Here is a 17,852-nt window from a genome sequence, read left to right as displayed (position 1 = left end):
ACTATTTATAAATTGTTAATAACAATTTATAAGTGAAGAATCAGGCTCTATGTCTGCTCCCCAAACTATCCAATTACCAAATAACTAGCTTGGAACTGAGATCCAGGACTGTGTGTGCCTAGAGAAAGCATTAACCACCATATAAAGTCCACCATAGTGCCTATCAGCAGCCATGAACTCTATCACTGGTTATTTCCAGGCAGTAGGCTGGCAGCAAGAACTTAAGTTTTTTTCTATATACTGTTTTAGTGTTTCTTTTTTAGTAAATAGGATAATTTTTGTTATAAAATGTAAATCCAGTCATGCACTAGTGGCTCATTCCAGCCTAGTTACTCAGGAGGCTGAGATCTGAGGATTGTGGTTTGAAGCCAGCCTGGGCAGGAAAGTCCATGAGACTCTTACCTCCAGTAAATTACTGAGAAAAAGCTGGAAGTGGTGCTGTGGCTCAAGTGGTAGAGCTCTAGCCTGGAGTACAAAGCGGCTCAGAGACAGCACCCAAGCCCCAAGTCTAAGCCCCATGAATGGCAAAAAAAAAAAAAGTAAATCTAGGGGAATTGATAAAATAATACTGATGCTAGACACTATGTTAGGAATACACACACACACACACACACACACACACACACCACACACACACACACACACACACAGTGATCTTCAAGATTTGGTTATCTTCTGTAGATATCCATCCATCATCATTATTGTTGTTTGTTGTTGTTGGAAGTATTAGGGTTTGAACTCAGGGCTTTGAGCTTGAAGTGTACATATACCATTAGAGCCATATTCCCAATCATTTTTGTTTCGGTTTATTTTATTTTATTTTTTGTGCTAATATGGGGGCTTGAGCCCAGGGACTTTGCTCTTGCTTGATATTTTTTTCCCCTCAAGGATGACACTCTACCACTTACCACAGCTCTACTTCTGGCTTTTGGGTGGTTAATTGGAGATAAGAATCTCTGCCTAGGCTTCAAACTGAAATTCTGAGATCTCAGCCTCCCAAGTAGGTAGGATAATAGACAAGAGCTACTGGTGCCTAGCATTTGTTTTTTTCTTTCTTTCTGGAGGCAGGGGGAGAGGGAAGGTGCTGGTCTTGGGACTTGAACTCAGAGCTTGGGTGCTATACCTGAGCTGTGTGTGTGTGTGTGTGTGTGTGTGCACATGAATGCGTGCATGCACACCCTCGCACATACCCGTGCAAGGTTAATGCTCTACCACTTGAGCCATAGCTTCATTTCCAGCTTTTTTGTGGTTAATTGGAGATAAGAATGCCACAGACTTTACTGCCTGGACTGGGTTTGAACCACAATCCTAGATTTCAGTCTTCTGAGTAGCTAGGATGACAGGTGTGAGCCAACGGTTCCCAGCCTTTGGTTTATTTTTGAAGCAGGATTTTCCACTTTTGCCCAGGCTGGCCTCTGCCCTTCCTCCTGCATAGCTGGAATTACAGGCATGCACCACCCAAAATAAACTTACTTGAAAGATCTTGAGCTAATATGACCTCAAGATGACCACTGATTTATTATATGACCTATGCTCCAGATAAGGTATCTTCCAATCTGCACCTAACCGTGGGAAAGCCAGGTTCGGCATTAGATAGGTGTGAAGAGTCTTTCTGTGTTCTTAAATAAGAGGGGCTGACTGGTCTAAAACAACAATAACAACAAACTACTATTATTAGCTGAATTTCTCATCTTGCACCTGTTACTAAACAGGATCTTAGAAAACGGGAGCTCATGGAGGAACAAAGCAAAGCAAAACAAAACAAAAAACCCCCACAAACCCCCAAACCCAAACCAGATCTGTGCTTCTGGGCAGCTCTGTTCTATTTACAGCTTGCTTATGTCGCTTTGGCAGCCTGGGCCATCCGGGAGGGAGGCCAGGGGTTCCTTGAGGGTTGGGTCAGTAATGGCAGTCACGTGGGCCGGGACCTTTTTCCTTAAAGGCCCTGGCACGGCCAGCACAGGTTTGCACACTGCACAACCATCTGAGATACGCAACCATTCCTGCAGGAAGAAAGGAAGCATTCAGCATTCCCAGCCAGCCATCATGACGGACAGAAGCCCTTTCGAAACGGATATGCTCACCCTGACCCGCTATGTTATGGAGAAGGGGCGTCAGGCCAAAGGGACAGGGGAGCTCACCCAGTTGCTGAATTCCATGCTGACTGCCATCAAAGCCATCTCGTCTGCTGTGCGCAAGGCCGGCCTGGCCAACCTGTGAGTTCTGGGGAGCATGCGTAATCGCACGCGTGCGCTCACGCGCAGGCGCGGACTCACGGAGCCTGGGTACAGAAACTGCAGGTTGTTTGGGCTAGAAACTGGGTCTAAAGTTACCTAGCCTTATGTGCCCAGAAGGAAGTTGCATTTCAGGTTTCTATCATGCCGTGCTTTCGATAAGAGAGCCTCGGGCACGTTTCAAGCATGAAACAAAATACCCTGAGACATTCTACTAAGTTAAAACAAGTGCAGTGGCTTGTTTTAAAACATACATTGAATTCTCTTGAGTTAGAGTTGCATAGATTCGCAATAGAATCTCGGAGCCTCTCTTGATGTCCTTGGCAGATGTGAGCAGGGCCCTGACCCAGTTTTCTTTCTCACCATGGAAAGCAGACTTTGCAGGCTGTGTTTTATAAACGTTTTCTCTGTAGCTCTGTCTTTATCTTGGTGTTTATTTGGTATTCAGGAAGGAAGCTGAAAGGTGCCAGGCCTGGGATGGAGAGCAAAGAATACTCTTCTACTTGCTTCTCTTTGTTGCTTTTTCTAAGTGCAGAATGAGGCCAAGTTTATGCTACAGCAGCTGATGACTATAGCCATGTGTCCAGTTTAAATCAGTAATAATCAAGCCACTTTTCTTTGGGTTGCATTTTTTATAGTAATTCCTGTGGGGTAAAGAGACCTCATTTTCTTTGTTTTTTTTTTTAAATTTTATTTTATGGAAGTATTAACCTAAAAGGAAGAGCTGACCAAATCCAACTATTTAAAAGTTATTCTTTGCTGCTGGCTCATGCCTGTAATCCTAACTATTCAGGAGGCTGAGACCTGTGAGGATCATGATTCAAAGCCAGCTAGGGCAAGAAAGTACTTGAGACTCTTATCTCCAATTAATCACAAGAAAGCACAAAGTGGTGTTGTGGCTCAAAGAGGTAGAGCACTAGAGCAGAAAAGAAAGAAAGAAAGAAAGGAAGGAAGGAAGGAAGGAAGGAAGGAAGGAAGGAAGGAAGGAAGGAAGGAAGGAAGAAGAAAGAGAGAGAGAGGTGGGGGAGGAGGGAGGGACAGTGCCCAGACCCTGAGTTCAAGCCCTATGACCAACAACAAAAAAGTTATTCTTAAAGGCTTTTTTTGAGTGGTTTGCTCTAGTGGTGCTGGGAATGAAACATAGAACTTCATCCATGCTAGGCAAACTCTCTACCACTGTGCTACCTGACCAGCCCAATGCAGTGCTTTTAATATACACAAAAGTGATGGTGTTATCTCATAAGATGGACCATGACATTATTACAACTTTATTTATATAAGAGTTTAGGGGGCTGGGAAGGTGGCTCAGTGGTAGAGCACTTGCCTTGCATGCATGAGGCCCTGGGTTCGATTCCTCAGCACCACATAAGCAAAAAGAAAAAAAAAACCAGAAGTGGCGCTGGGGCTCAAGTGGTAGCTCACCTAGCCTTGAGGTGAAGAGCTGAGGGACAGCGCCCAGACCCAGAGTTCAGGCCTCAGGACCGGAACCCCCCCCCAAAAAAAAGAGTTTAGTAGTCAGCTGTAGAGCTGAAATTTGAAATTAAAGATGCATGCTTTGCAGCTTCTGTTTTCTTGTCTGTGGTTTGCTATAAAAAAGTATTATTTCTTTTTTTCCTCTCTCTTGACAACCAGAAGAGGCGTGCTCTGTCCTGCTCCTATTGGGTGATGGCCCTCCTGAGTGACATTAGCTAGCACCTTTGTCTCTGCTTAGTGTGTTTTTTTAAGTGACATTTCAGGAACATCCAGCTGCACTAACAGGACTCTTCCTCTCACCTAGTCAGAACTGCCTTGGCTGGATTCTTGTTCTGCTGCACAACCCTGACTTTGTGGCAGTGGACTATCAAGACGAGGTGGTTTTAGGAACAGGATGATTAAGGTGCTTAATCTATCTTGACTTCTACCATGTGACTCTTGGTAGGATCTTTTTGTCTCCATCTTTTAAATGGAGAGAAACTCCTACCTACTAACTTACAGGTTATGTTAAGTCCATGTGATGCTAATTTTAAAGTTGCCAGCCCTATGATAAAGGCTCCATTGTTGTTACTAAATTAGCCTGCAGGTTGATTCTTCTGCTTGACCACTAGGTGGCAGGGCAGCCCCAGAAAGTGTTGAAATCTTTTTCTTGCCTTCAGCCATGTTTCTGCCTGTGAAGATGGCAAATATTAAATATTCCTGCCACAGTGGCACTCAGGGGACTTCTAGCCTCCCGTTCTTCTGCTTCCTTTTAAGGATATTTCTAGGCAGAGTCTAGATAAATGCGGTTTAAAAGTAATGAGAAGTTCATTTCCCCCCTTCTTTGTCCTCCCTCTCTTTAGAGTGGGTAGCAGGGAATGCCAGAGCTCCTAGGCCTGGGAGGTCTGCAGTGGCTTTCTCATGACTCTTGCATGCCATCTAGAACATTCTTTTTAGAAGGTATTGTCTAGAAAGTACTTTTTTGTGTGCCAACCCTGGGGCTTGAACTCAGGGCCTGTGCACTATTCCTTATCAGTTTTGCTCAAGCTTAGCACTCTCTTCCTCTTGAGCCACCGTCCTTCATCTGGCTTTTTGGTGATTAACTGGAAATAATATGGCCATGGACTTAACTGGCCCTGAGTGGTTTCAGATGGTCATCATTAGATCTCAGTCTCCTGATTAGCTAGGTCTCCTGGTGCCCCACTAGAAAGTACTTTTTCTTTTTTCTTTTCTTCTCCTTCCTTCCTTCCTTCCTTCCTTCCTTCCTTCCTTCCTTCCTTCCTTCCTTTCTTTCTTTCTTTCTTTCCTTCTTTCTTTCTTTCTTTTTGCTTTTTTCTGATTGTGGGGCTTGAACTCTGGGTCAGGACGCTGTTTCTGAGCTCTTCAGCTCAAGGTGAGCACTCTACCACTTGAGCCACAGTACCACTTCCAGTTTTCTGGTGGTTAATTGGAGCTAAGAATTTTACAAATCCTTACCACCTAATGCTGCCAGGGAAAATGGAAGAACAGCTGCTGGAAACACTTACAAATTCCTTTGGATAGTTAGTAATATTATCTAAACTTTAAATTTTAAAGGGCTCTGTTGATATTGTAATTTAAAAAAAATATATATCAAGATGTACCTGGAAATAAGACTAAGTATTTTAGAAAATTATTTAATAGATTTTGTGTAGATTTTTCAAGGAATGAGTGAAATTTAATCCCAAGTAATAAATACTTGCCTGAAAGTTCATAGCATTAAGTGATGGAGTTCTTTTTGAAAGGTCACCTGCACAGTTGAGCAACTTCACAGCAACTCTTCTTACTAGGGAAATGCATCGTAGACCTCGTGATACAAGAAAAATTTTTTGTTTATTTTTGTTTTTACTATCACCAGCCATTTAAAAGTAATGACTGATTGTCGTATAAATTGTATGAAATTTATTATCACTGTCTTTATTATACTATAATATTAATATATCATTGTGTATATTATATTTCATTCAATTTACTAACATGGAAAATAAAATTTTAAAGTAAAAAAAAAAAGAGTTTCACAGACTACTTTCCTGCCTGGACTGGCTTTGAACTGTGATTCTCAGATCTCAGCCTCCTGAGTAGCTAGGATTACAGGCATGAGCCACTGGCACATGCTAGACAAGTCTTTGTAATGGACCGTCTAACTTGAAGGAGTTAGAAAATTCACTTCATTGTAAGTTCCCTTTTTTTTCTGGAAGGAAGGACATTGCCTAGGATGCATAGGAAGGTGTAGAGGATAGGTTGAGGGGTGAGGTTGGCAGGATGAATTTTCCAGGCCAGGTGTTGATCTCTCTGGGCCCAGTCGTGGGGCCTGAGGCCTGGGTGCTGTCCCTCAGCTCTTCAGCTCCAGGCTAGCGCTCTACCACTTGAGCCACAGCGCCACTTCCGGCTTTTTTCTTTTTGCTTATGTGTTGCTGAGGACTCGAACCCAGGGCCTCAGGCATGCAAGGCAAGCGTTCTACCACTGAGCCACCTTCCCAGCCCCAGGTGTTGATCTCTCTAAAGCCCTTTATTCCCCAGCAGCAGCTTCCTCGATTGGATTTGTGACCCTTTAAGTGCCAATGCAAAATTATCCACTTTTGTGATTTGCTTGCTTTTGTCTTGACCTAGAAGGCACAGTTTTTGGAGCCAGGCTGCCAGGCTTATTATTTCAGACATCAAATGATAAAAGGGGTGGGGTGGGGCTAAGTACTGGGAGGTGAGGGGGAGGCCCCTCCTCAATGAATGGGAAGTACATTCATTCACAGGCCAACCCTTCTCCACGTTGGCTACCTGTTAGTACCCCCTAAGGGGTCCCTCAACGAATACCATGAAAGGAAATTACTCCCTTGCCTTTCTTCTTAATGCATTGGATATATGTTGGGCATCTACTGCATGCCTGGGCGCTGTGGAAATCTCGAAGGTAAGACTCAGTTCTTGCTCTCAGCAAGCAGATAATGCAGCAGGAACCACGTTCCATGGACAGATTATGAGACACCAGGGGAGGGATGATGGATGTGCTTGGATGTGGTAGGGGTCTAAGAGGCTTCCTGGAGGTAGTAGGAGGGTGAGAGGGATGAGAGAGGGGAGGTTTAGCAAGCACTGAAGGGACGAGTACTGGGATTGAAGGTGAAAGGACCTCCATAGGCCACAGGACATTTGGGACTGGCCTACCAGTCCAGTGGTCCAGGAGATGTGACTGAGCCTTGATGCAGGCATGGGAAGCTGGAGATACTAAAGGCAAGCCATCATAAAACAGATGAAAACATCTCTTGTAGCCAGGTGCTGGTGGCTCATGCCTGTAATCCTAGCTACTAATGAGGCTGAGATCTGAGTATCATGGTTTGAAGCCAGTCAGGTAGGTAAGTCCATGAAATTCTTATCTCCAATTCACCATTCAAAAAAAGCCAGAAGTAGAGCTGTGGCTCAAGTGGTAGAGTGTGAGTCTTGAGCAAAAGAAGCTCAGAGACAGCACCTAGGCCTCGAGTTCAAGCTATAGGACCAGCACACGCGCACACACACACACACACACACACACACACACACACACACACACACCTTCCAAAGGAATGGTAGGCAAAGGAAAAGAATAAATGAAAGAAGATATTGAGAATTGGGGGCTCTTAGATAAGTATTCAGGGAAAATCTCACTAAGAAATAGGCTTTGTGTCAAAACTGGAATGATATGTCAGACACATGTCACATGTCTTTCTGAGAGACATGTCTGAGGCAGGGTGCAGCAAAGGTAAGGTGTCTGCTGGGTTGTAGAGGCTGAGACTGGCTGAAGGGAGGTAAGAAAACAGGAAGCCATGCCAGGGTGAGAACAAGGTTTCCATGGTGCCTGACCCCATGAGGGAACATGGCTTTGCCTCCAAGTGAGATGAGAAAGATGCTATATTGAGAACCTATCAGGAGGGTGTGTGTGTCTAAGAGCAGGAAGATCTTTGCATGTTAGTAGTCTGAGACATGAAGCCTCTAGGTAGATTTTATCTTGAGTGCAGGGGATTAAACCTAGGGCCTCATGGATTACAGGCAGAACTCTACAACTGAGTTTTACCACCAGCCTGTAGTAGAAATTTTATGGCAATGCTCTTATGTTGCTTGGGATCATAGTGAAGAGGCATATCAAATTAATTAAGTCTGCTGCCTCAAATTCCTTCTTAATTTATGTAGTGCCAAGCTACTTATAGGACACTTTTAAATTCAGCCCATCAAGCTACCACTTGAAGGCAATCCACAAAGTCTTCCATAGTCCTTTAGTCTTTGATGTTCCTATTTATGGTGATGTGTCTAATTTGTGTGTGTGTGTGTGTGTGCAAGGCCTGGGGCTTGAATTCAGGGCTTGGGCACTGTCCCTGAGACCTTTTGCTCAAGGCTAGTACTCCCCCAGTTGAACTATAGCTCCACTTTTGGCCTTTTGGTGGTTAGAGATAAGAGTCTCATGAACTTTCCTGCCTCAGCTGGCTTTGAACTGTGAGTCTCAGCCTTCTGAGAAGCTAAAACTATAGGCTGAGCCACGGGTGCCCAGCTGATGTGTCTGATTTTAGGAGCTTTCCCAGTCTGTCTACCTCCCTGTACTGAGGGTGGGCTTATATTTTAGTAAGATTGAATTTTATTAATCTCATAGGGAGACAGAGGAAATACAAGGTCCCCAAGGGGTAAGGAAACAAAGTTGAAAGCTGCTGCTGGGTGACACAATATACATCCTGTGTATTTATAACCTTGGAACTGCAGAGATGTGGAAGGAAAGGTGGGGTGCACTTTGGGTGCTTTAGCGCTGGGTCTTCTTGGCTGGATCAAGGACTTCCCTAGTGGCTTAATTTACGCTTTTGTTTTCTTAGATATGGAATTGCAGGAAGTGTGAATGTAACAGGGGATGAAGTGAAGAAACTGGATGTGTTATCCAATTCCCTGGTGATCAACATGCTTCAGTCTTCCTACAGCACCTGTGTCCTGGTCTCTGAAGAGAATAAAGAGGCCATAATCACCTCTAAGGAAAGAAGAGTGAGTCCTGGGAAACCTGCAGTACTGCTTAGTACCAGTAGATGGAGCTACTTAGCTACCTGGCTAGAAGACTGGTTGCAGCCTTGCTTTCCTTTAGTTTTCCCTCCTCCTCCCCCCACTGGCCTTTTCTATTTCTTGACATTTGTTTTTTTTTTTTTTTTTTGGAAACAAAAGATTGCCTACTCTTTTAAGTGGAGACACAAATCTAGTGTAGTCTAGTGAATTAAGCCTTAAGAAGTAAATCAGTGAAACAAATCCAAGTAATTTCCTGATGCCTTCGTGGACAAAGTGTCATTTTTATATGGCAACAAACAGATGCTGGCATCTTTTTTTTTTAACTCTTAGGGGAGGTTTTACTTCTTGGAAAAGCTGTACAACTAATCTCCTTACTCTTCCAGACTCTACCCATCCCTGCCATTCACATGTCCTCAAGGGAGCATGGTTTCAGGTCTCCTTCCCTCTTCCCTGGGCCTGATAAAGTATTAGACCAACCTGGAAAATAAATCATGGAGATCTCATGCTCTTGACCCAAAATAATGGGGCAATTGGCCTCCCTCCCTCCCTCCCTCCCTCCCTCCCTCCCTTCCTCTTTTCCTACCCTCTTTCATTCCTCCTTCCCTCCCTGCCTCCCTGCCTCCCTTGCTCCCTTCTTCCCTTCCTTCCTTCCTTCCTTCCTTCCTTCCTTCCTTCCTTCCTTCCTTCCTTCCTGTCTTTTCTTTCCTCTTTCCCTCCTTCCCTCCTTTATTCTTTATCTTACCTGTCTAGGAAGACACCAGAAAGAATGACCTTGAGCATATCAACATATTCTAAGTGTTCTACAAATAACAGTTGAGTTGCTCTCCACAATTAATGGTGTTTTTTTTTAAAAAAAATATGGATACGCTGTGGCCCTAAATTGCTTGTTGGTGTAGTTTCATCTGTCTCATGCAGCCATGACTTTGTACAATGCTGCCGGTGGGAAGGTGTGCTGACCAGGTACTTCTTCCTTTGTGATTTAGGGGAAGTACGTGGTCTGCTTTGACCCACTGGATGGCTCTTCCAACATTGACTGTCTAGCTTCCATTGGAACCATATTTGCCATCTACAGAAAGGTGAGTATATGACCTGACTTTTCATATCTCCTTCCTGTGGAAGTTTCTGGGCACACAGTTTCCATTGCTGTGGGCACACGGGGAACTTTCTCTGTTTTGAGCTTCTCAATGGATGGTAATTCTCCCTCAACCTTCAATTGGCATTCCTGGGGAGAGGGTGAAGTAACAAGTCACATGGGGCCTTTTCAATTCAGTGTGTGTGTGCTTGTTCTGTAGCTTGAACTCTGGGCCTGGAGCTCTTGCTCAACTTTCTTGTTCACACCTGGTTCTCTATCATTTGAGCCACATCCCCAGTAAGGCTTTATGCCAATTAATGAGAGATGGAGTCTCACAGATGTTTCTACTTAGACTGGCATCAAACTATTATCCTACAAGTCTCAGCCTACTGAAGTAGCTAGGAATGCAGGTATGATCACTGGCACCCAGCTTGTGACTTAGTGACTAGAACATGATGTCAGACATGGCACAGGTTGAATATCCTATATGCAGAGGACTTGGACCACAGATATTTCAGATTTCAGATTTTACGGATACTACACTATTTGCATATACATAAGGAGATATCTTGTGGATGATATCCAACACTAAACGCAAAATTCATTTGTGATTTTCCTATATACTTGCACACATATCTTGAATGCAATTGTATGCAGTGTTTTTTTTTTATTGCACCTGCTTTTGCTGTTGTTAGTTTTGTTGCTAGGATGGGAGTTTGAAGTCAGGGCCTTATGCTTCCTTGGCTTGCTTGCTAGATTTATGTGGTCAGCTGGCATTCTATCACTTGAGCTATGTCTCCAGCCTGCATTTTTGCTGGTTTTAATTGGAGATGAATCTTGTGGCCATCTGTGCCTATGTTAGCTTTGAACCTTGATCCTTTGGCTCTCAGCCATTTGAGTAGATAGGATTATAGGTAGAAGCCACTGATGCACAGCTGCACCTATGTTTTGACGGTCATCCTTCACATGAAGTCATGTGTGATAACATGTTAAAATTCCAAAAGCTCAGATTCTGGGGGACTTAGATCTCAGGACTAAGGATGCTCAACTTTATTATCTTCTAGGAATATTCTGTATTTTTAAAGCACCCTACCTTTTATGTTTTCTGATGCTGCAATGACAATTGAGCACACACAGGTTTTAAACATCATTTGTCATCTTCTGTTTTTGTAAGTCAGAAACCAAGCAGCCTTGGCTAGGTCATTGGCTTGGGGTACCATAAATCAAAAATCAAGGTGACAGGTAGTTGGAACTCTTTTCTAGTGGCTGGGGTGGTATGTGGGGAAAATTTACTTTCAGGCCTGAAGGTGGATAGTGGAATTTGGTTCCATTCTGTGGTAGGTCTGAATTCCAGGGGCCTTTGCTGGCTAGTGTCTGGGTGGGGAGCTTTTCCAGCTGCTACAGGATGCGTATCTTCTTGTGACCTCTTTATTTTCAAAGTCAGCAAAGTTCCTGAGGCTTTCTCATTCTTCGATTCTCTCCAACACACCCTCCCCACTGATACCTTATCATAGGAGTCATCTGATTACAATCACTCATTTGACTAGACTGAACTAATCTAATTAGGACAACCCAGGGAAAAAAATCTTCCCGATTTTAAAAACCACAAACGTGATTATATCTGCAAAATCTTTTTGCTGGGCAATGCAATGTATATGCACAGGTTGTAGGGATTAAGAGAGTGTTGGAGCTCTTCTGCCTCTCTGCCAACCTCAGAATGGCAAGAATCTTATGGGTTGGTTTATGTGCATCCAACATGACCAGAAACTTCACAGTCTACCATGTACACACTCCAGACTACACCATTTGGCCATGACTTTGTTTGGAAAGCACTCCTTGCTGTGGTCAGGATGTTGCTGGGGTTTTCAGGCAGAGGGAGGTGAAGATGTTTGAGAGACTTGTGGACTGTGCAGTTGGGAACCTTGGCTGTGGGTTTTTAAGCACAGGGAGATAAATGTGTTTGAGAGACTCGTGGACTGCAAAGTTGGGAACCTTGGCTGTATTAGAGTACTAGATTTGTGCTAAAAACTCATCTCTTCAACTCCATAGAACATCCTTTGCATAGAGAGTGAGGAGAGGGGTGACATTGTCCAAAAAAAAGTATAGTCATCACCTTTATAATAACACCACATTTATAATAACAACAAAATAGAAATAAAAAACAACATGCTTTATATTAACTCATGATCACACATATAGCACATCAGTTCTTTTCTTTTTGTGTTGTCACCTTTTCTTTTCTTTTCTTTTGCTAGCCCTAGGGCTTGCACTCAGGGCCTAGGCACTGTCCCTGAGCTTCTTTTTGCTCAAGGCTAGCACTCTATCACGTGAGCCACATTTATGTGGTACTGAGGAGTTGAATCCAGGAGCTTCATGCGTGCTAGGCAAGCACTCTTCCACTAAGCCACATTCTGAGCCCATATCACATTTTCTATGCTACCATTGTGCATCTTGACACTGAGTACATAATGTCTGGAAAGAGCCATCCCCTTGTATTTGGAAGGGATGTGTTGCAAGCTTCCCAGTGAATACTTGAAATCATAGCACCAAATCATACACACACACACACACACACACACACACACACACACACACATGCACGCACGCGCACACACACGCACCTGTGATAAAGTCGTAACAAAATTAGGCACAGTAAGAGATAACTAATATCTAATGAAGTAAACAATTATAGCAACATACTGAAATAAAAGTTACAAGAGTGAATTCTCCCTGTCAGAGTGTCTTGTAGTACTGTACCTGCCTTTTTCTTGAGGTAATGTGATGCTGACAGGATAGAGGAAGTGACAGAAATGACACGGGCACTGTGATGTGGAGGCAGGCTGCTATTGGCTTTCTGATGATGTATGAGGAGGAGGATTATCTACTGTAGAGGATCCTGGATTGTTGCCCCCGATGATGTTTTCCAATCACAGTAACTAAAACCATGGAAAGTTAAAAAGAAAAAAGAAAAAAAATCTTGGGCTAAGCTTTCTTTCTGGAAAGCAAAGCAATGAAGCAGGGTAATGATTGTACTCTAGTCTTAGAGAACAGACTGGAAGTCAAACTAAACTCAACAGGAGGAAAATGCAGGGAATTTTGCTTTCCGTAGGGCTATTTCTCTTTTCTTGTGAAGAGAGGAAAAAATGATTTTTGAGTGAGTCCAAGAGAATGACACAAGGTGCTTTGTCTGGTGTCTGACAGTTTAAAGGCAAGATAAAATGTGAAGGTTAAGCAAGCACAAGGACCTTCATTTCTAAAAAGAAAGAAAGAAAGCCAGACACCAGTGGCTGAAGCCTGTAACCTTAGCTTTGCAGGAGAATGAGATCTCAGGATCACACTTGGAAGCCAACCAGGGCAGGAAAGTCAGTGACACTTCTTTTTAATTAGCCATTAAAAAACTGGAATTGGAGCTGTGGCTCAAATGGTAGAGCACTAGCCTTGAGCAAAGAGCTCCAGAACATTTCCCAGTTCAAGCCCCAGGACTTGCTCAAAAAAAAAAAAAGAAAAAGAAAGAGAGAAATAAGTAAAGACGAAGGAAGGAGGGAAGGAAGGAAAAAGGAAGGGAAGGAAGGAAGGGCGAGCATAATATTTATGATAGAATTAAGAAAAACACACCCAGTTGTTTCTTTAGGTAGCTTTAAATATTGGTTCTCTCCCTTGGCTAATACTCTTGAGTGCCAATTACCAGTCAGGTAAGTCAGATGCTGGTCTCATCTCCCTGAACCTACTCTCAGAAGGCACTTAGGCCTTCTCCCAGCCAGGAAGGCAGGCACAGATAATACTGTCACTTTTTGACTGCTGAGCAACGGAACCACAGAGCCGGTAAGTAATGCGGCTACATTTACCCAATCAATCATAGTGGGACAGGGGACCCAAATGAACCTCTTCCATTTGCAGCTTATAGTAAATATCTTCTTAAGATCTGCTGTTTGAAAACAGAGGACTACTTTAGTTCCTAATGTGAGCTTGGATGCAGAGTTGTTTTTTGTTTGTTTTAGTTTTAAATGAAGCATAGGTTTTAAAGTCTAGTCCACATAACTAGGAAATTCCCTCCGATAATATTTCTAAAGAAGAGGCAGATTTCAAACATACTCATGGAAATATACTGGAACTTCAAAGAAGCACCTGGAAGGCCAAACCATGAAGTCAAAATACTATTTTAGCAGGCGTTGGGCAGATTAGTCTAGTTCCATGGACTTCCCAATGTTGTACGGTTTTTCCAGTCACTCCAGACTCTTCACTTGGGTGATGAAGGTGGCAGTACTGCCTTTTAAAAACATATAATTTTATTATTATTATTATTTTGGTGTTGTACAGAGAGTTGCCATTTCATAAGTCAGGTCATGAGTACATTTTGGGGGAACAATATCTCCCATGTCTTTGCTTTCCTCCAGTTTCCCCTCCCCTCCCTGCCCACAAGTTACATAGTATACATAGTGTATACTGAATAGCATGATTGGATTTGTTCACCCTTTCTCCCTCCTTCCCTTTCTGTACCCTCCCTTTAACCTTCACCCCCCCCCAAAAAAAACCTCAAAACAAACACATCCACCACCACCACCACCAACAACAACAATAAATCCCATGTTTCTGGAGTTCGTTTTGATAAATAATACTTTACATGTTCAGAGAAGTTACACCTTTGAGTACCTCCTCTCAGGGATCCTCCTTTAGTCTGACTGTGTATGAATGCCTATGGTCCTGTTTAGGTTATCATGACCAGATATGTTTAAGATCTAGCTTCCACATATGAGGGAAAGCATGGGCCATTGGTCCTCCTGAGGTTTGTTTACCTCATAACATGAACAGTGCTATCTTGGAAGTTTGGGGAGTCCGTTAGAGGAGACACTGCAGAAAAACAGAGCCCAGTATTCTTGGGTTTTTTTATTGTGAAAATACTGTACAGAGGGGTTACACTTTCTTGGCTGTCATTATAGTGATTAGGAAGCATGATTTGTGACAATGAACAGGATCATGGCTTTAGCATCTTGAAGTGCTCATTTTGCCAGGCTGAAGACAAATATTCTTGGGAAACAGGATGGAAACAGCCCAAGAGATTCAGCTAAGATTGCTCATGCCCATGACAGCTTATTTCCATTTGCTGCAGCTTGACATTGTTGTCCAACCTGCTGTATAGTATGCTAATCCCTGAACGGATAAGTTTTCCAAAAGAAATTGAGCCTATGAGGCAGCTGTACTGGCCAGTTTCTCATTGCTGTGACCAAATACTTGACAAAATAACCTCCACTGGAATAAGACTTGTTTTGGCTCACAGTTTCGGAGAGTTCAGTCCATGTTTACTTGGGCCTCATGTACTTGGACAGATCATACTGGTAGGAGAATGAGGCAGAAGAGGGATTTTCCTCATGGTGGGCAGGAAACAGTCAAGAGAGAGAGACAGAGAGACAGAGACAGACCTATTTCCTTCAGCGAGGCCTTACCTCTTCAAGTTTTTACAACCTCCCAAAATAGTACCACCATCTGGTGACCAAGCCTTCGGGGCATGAGACTTAAGAAAAAACTTTCCTATTTCTAATGTTTTATAATGATAGTTAAGTAGTTGTATAAAAGAGTTTCAACAAAACATGTCCATTTATGAGTACAATGCTTCCTGATTTATGTCACCCTTCCCATCATTCCCTGCTGGATCTCTCCCAACCACACCTATCTCCACAAGTTACCTGGTTCTACCTTCACCTATGGAAATGGAATAGTATGACTGCCTTCTCCAACCCTTCATCTCTTTATCCATCCACCCTTCTCCTGGTCACCTCAAACCTGTGATCCTCACCTCAAGTTCTAGCTTGCTGGTATCCATTTTGTTAGACTGTAAGTTTGTTGTTCAAAGAAGTACACTACTGAAATTCTTGCCAGCAAACATCATACTTTAGTTAAGATGCTCATATACAATATGTGTGTATATATCCATGTATATGCTTTATATATGTTTACATGTATATTTAGTCTTTAAATGTCACTTCCACATATGTGAGAAATACATAGCCTGTCTCTCTGGGCCTGATTTACTTCACTTAACAGGATTTTGTTTCCAGGTCCATTGATTTCTCTGCAAATAATGTCATATCATTTCTCCTGATGGATGAGTAAAGTTCCCTTGTGTATGTGGTGTATATATTTGTGTAATATACAATATGCAATATGTAACATATATTATATAACACATTATATACACACGAAATATATAGAATAGACATTATCCACATACATATATGTACATGCATATATTGCGTTATCTTGATCCATTTATCCACAGAAAGGCATCTGACCTGTTTCCCTAACTTGGCTGTGGAAAATAAAGCAGCAATGAACATGGTTGTATGAGTGTTTTTACTATATCCTGACTTGTAATCTTTTGGGTAAATACCCAAGTGTAGTATCTCTTGATCATGGGATAATTTATGAGCTTTTTCTGTGTATGGTGTAGGAAGACTCATCCAAACCATAATGGTGGCCAAGTCATGAAAGCAAGTCTCAAGTCCATTTCCTTGGGACAAGACTGGGAGATGTCAATGGACTAAGACATAGGAAAGGGAACTGGAGAGTAACTGAAAGCAGATAAGTGAATTAAGATGGGAGGGTTTTTTCAGGTTTTCCCACTCTCAGAATGCTCTTCCTGAAGTGGCTCCAGAAGATCTGAAGTACCTCTTCTGGCAAAGGTTCTCTTCAGCAACAATAACATTTTTTTTCTCTTCCACAGACCACAGATGATGAGCCATCGGAAAAGGATGCCCTGCAGCCTGGCCGAAATATTGTGGCAGCTGGCTATGCACTCTATGGAAGTGCGACCCTGGTAGCTCTTTCCACAGGTCAAGGCGTGGACCTCTTCATGCTGGATCCAGTAAGTGCCCAGCATGCTGACATGTGCCTTTCAGGACTCCATAGATTCTGGGCTTGAAGTCCTGTTCCCCTGGGGTAGTTTCCTGGTTGCTCTAATATTGGTTTTGGATACACAGAGCTTAGTTTGGAAAGATAACACTGTCATCAAAAATAGTAAGGACCTCTGATTAAACAGGGACGTGGGAGCCAGACATCAGTAGTTTATACCTGTAATCTTATCAACTCAGGAGGCTAAGATCTGAGGATTGAGGTTCAAAGCCAGCCTGAGCAGGAAAGCCCATAAGACTCTTACCTCCAATTAACCACCAAAATGCCAGAAGTGGAGCAGTTGCTCAAGTGGTAGAGTGCTATCCTTGAGCAAAAAAGCTAAAGGACAGCACCCAGGCCCCGAATTCAAACCCCAGAACTGGTATACACACACACACACACACACACACACACACACACACACACACACACACACAGAAGCATGGAGGGGTGAAGGATTCTATAGAGTTAATTATACCAACTCTTGCCCTGCCCTTAAGAAATTTTCTTTCCTTTTTATTAAGTTTATTTTAAATGATATATAGATATATTATGTGTACTGATGGTACCATGTGATAAATACATTGATCTCCTCAAACATTTCTTGTATTTCATGGTGAAAATGGGCAGACCCCTTTTCTCTAGCTTATCAAAGGGAATTGGTTATCCACTAATGCATGCATGCTGTGAATTATGAGAACACCATGACTTGAGAATGTCAGTTTCCAGACTGCATCATGGAGCTTCAGAGCATAGCAACCTTAGAATGCTCTGCGCTGGTGGACAGGCTCTGTACTCTGCACTGCCCATTTCAGCCACCACTGGCCTCTAGTGACCACCAAACACCTGCAGTGTGGCAGATATGACTGAGAAAAGGGATTTTTTTTGACATTTTATTTCATTTAAACTAGTTTTAAAAGTCTCAGGTAAAAGGAACAAGGAAGCTTGTTGATATTGGCTTGGGAAGGGGGAAAAGGGAATGAGGGAGAGTGAAGGAGGGGTAAATCTAATCTGAGTATATGATATGCACATAAAGACATGTTAAAATAAAACCTTTTATACAACTAACCGATGCTAATTTTAAAATGTAATAAAGGGGCTGGGAAGATGGCTCAGTGGTAGAGCGCTTGCCTTGCATGCCTGAGGCCCTGGGTTCGATTCCTCAGCACCACATAAGCAAAAAGAAATAAAAG

The 17,852-nt window shown here is 42.9% G+C and overlaps 1 protein-coding gene across 1 annotated transcript in view; it reads left to right on the top strand.

Moving 5' to 3' along the window:
* The first annotated feature begins 1,847 nt into the window (after positions 1-1,847).
* The window catches only part of Fbp2 (fructose-1,6-bisphosphatase 2), a 28,828-nt gene continuing 12,823 nt past the window's right edge, over positions 1,848-17,852 (top strand). Inside the window, exons 1-4 of the mRNA XM_013034931.1 lie at positions 1,848-2,216; positions 8,525-8,687; positions 9,686-9,778; positions 16,493-16,633. Of these exons, the coding sequence (XP_012890385.1) occupies positions 1,906-2,216; positions 8,525-8,687; positions 9,686-9,778; positions 16,493-16,633 (708 nt within the window). The 5' untranslated portion in view covers positions 1,848-1,905. The remainder of the gene's footprint in view (positions 2,217-8,524; positions 8,688-9,685; positions 9,779-16,492; positions 16,634-17,852) is intronic.

Source organism: Dipodomys ordii, unplaced genomic scaffold (assembly GCF_000151885.1).
Source record: "Dipodomys ordii isolate 6190 unplaced genomic scaffold, Dord_2.0 Scaffold201, whole genome shotgun sequence".
NCBI lineage: Eukaryota > Metazoa > Chordata > Mammalia > Rodentia > Heteromyidae > Dipodomys > Dipodomys ordii.
Note: the sequence above shows the minus strand (reverse complement) of the source record. Positions and strands in the feature narration are given on the sequence as shown.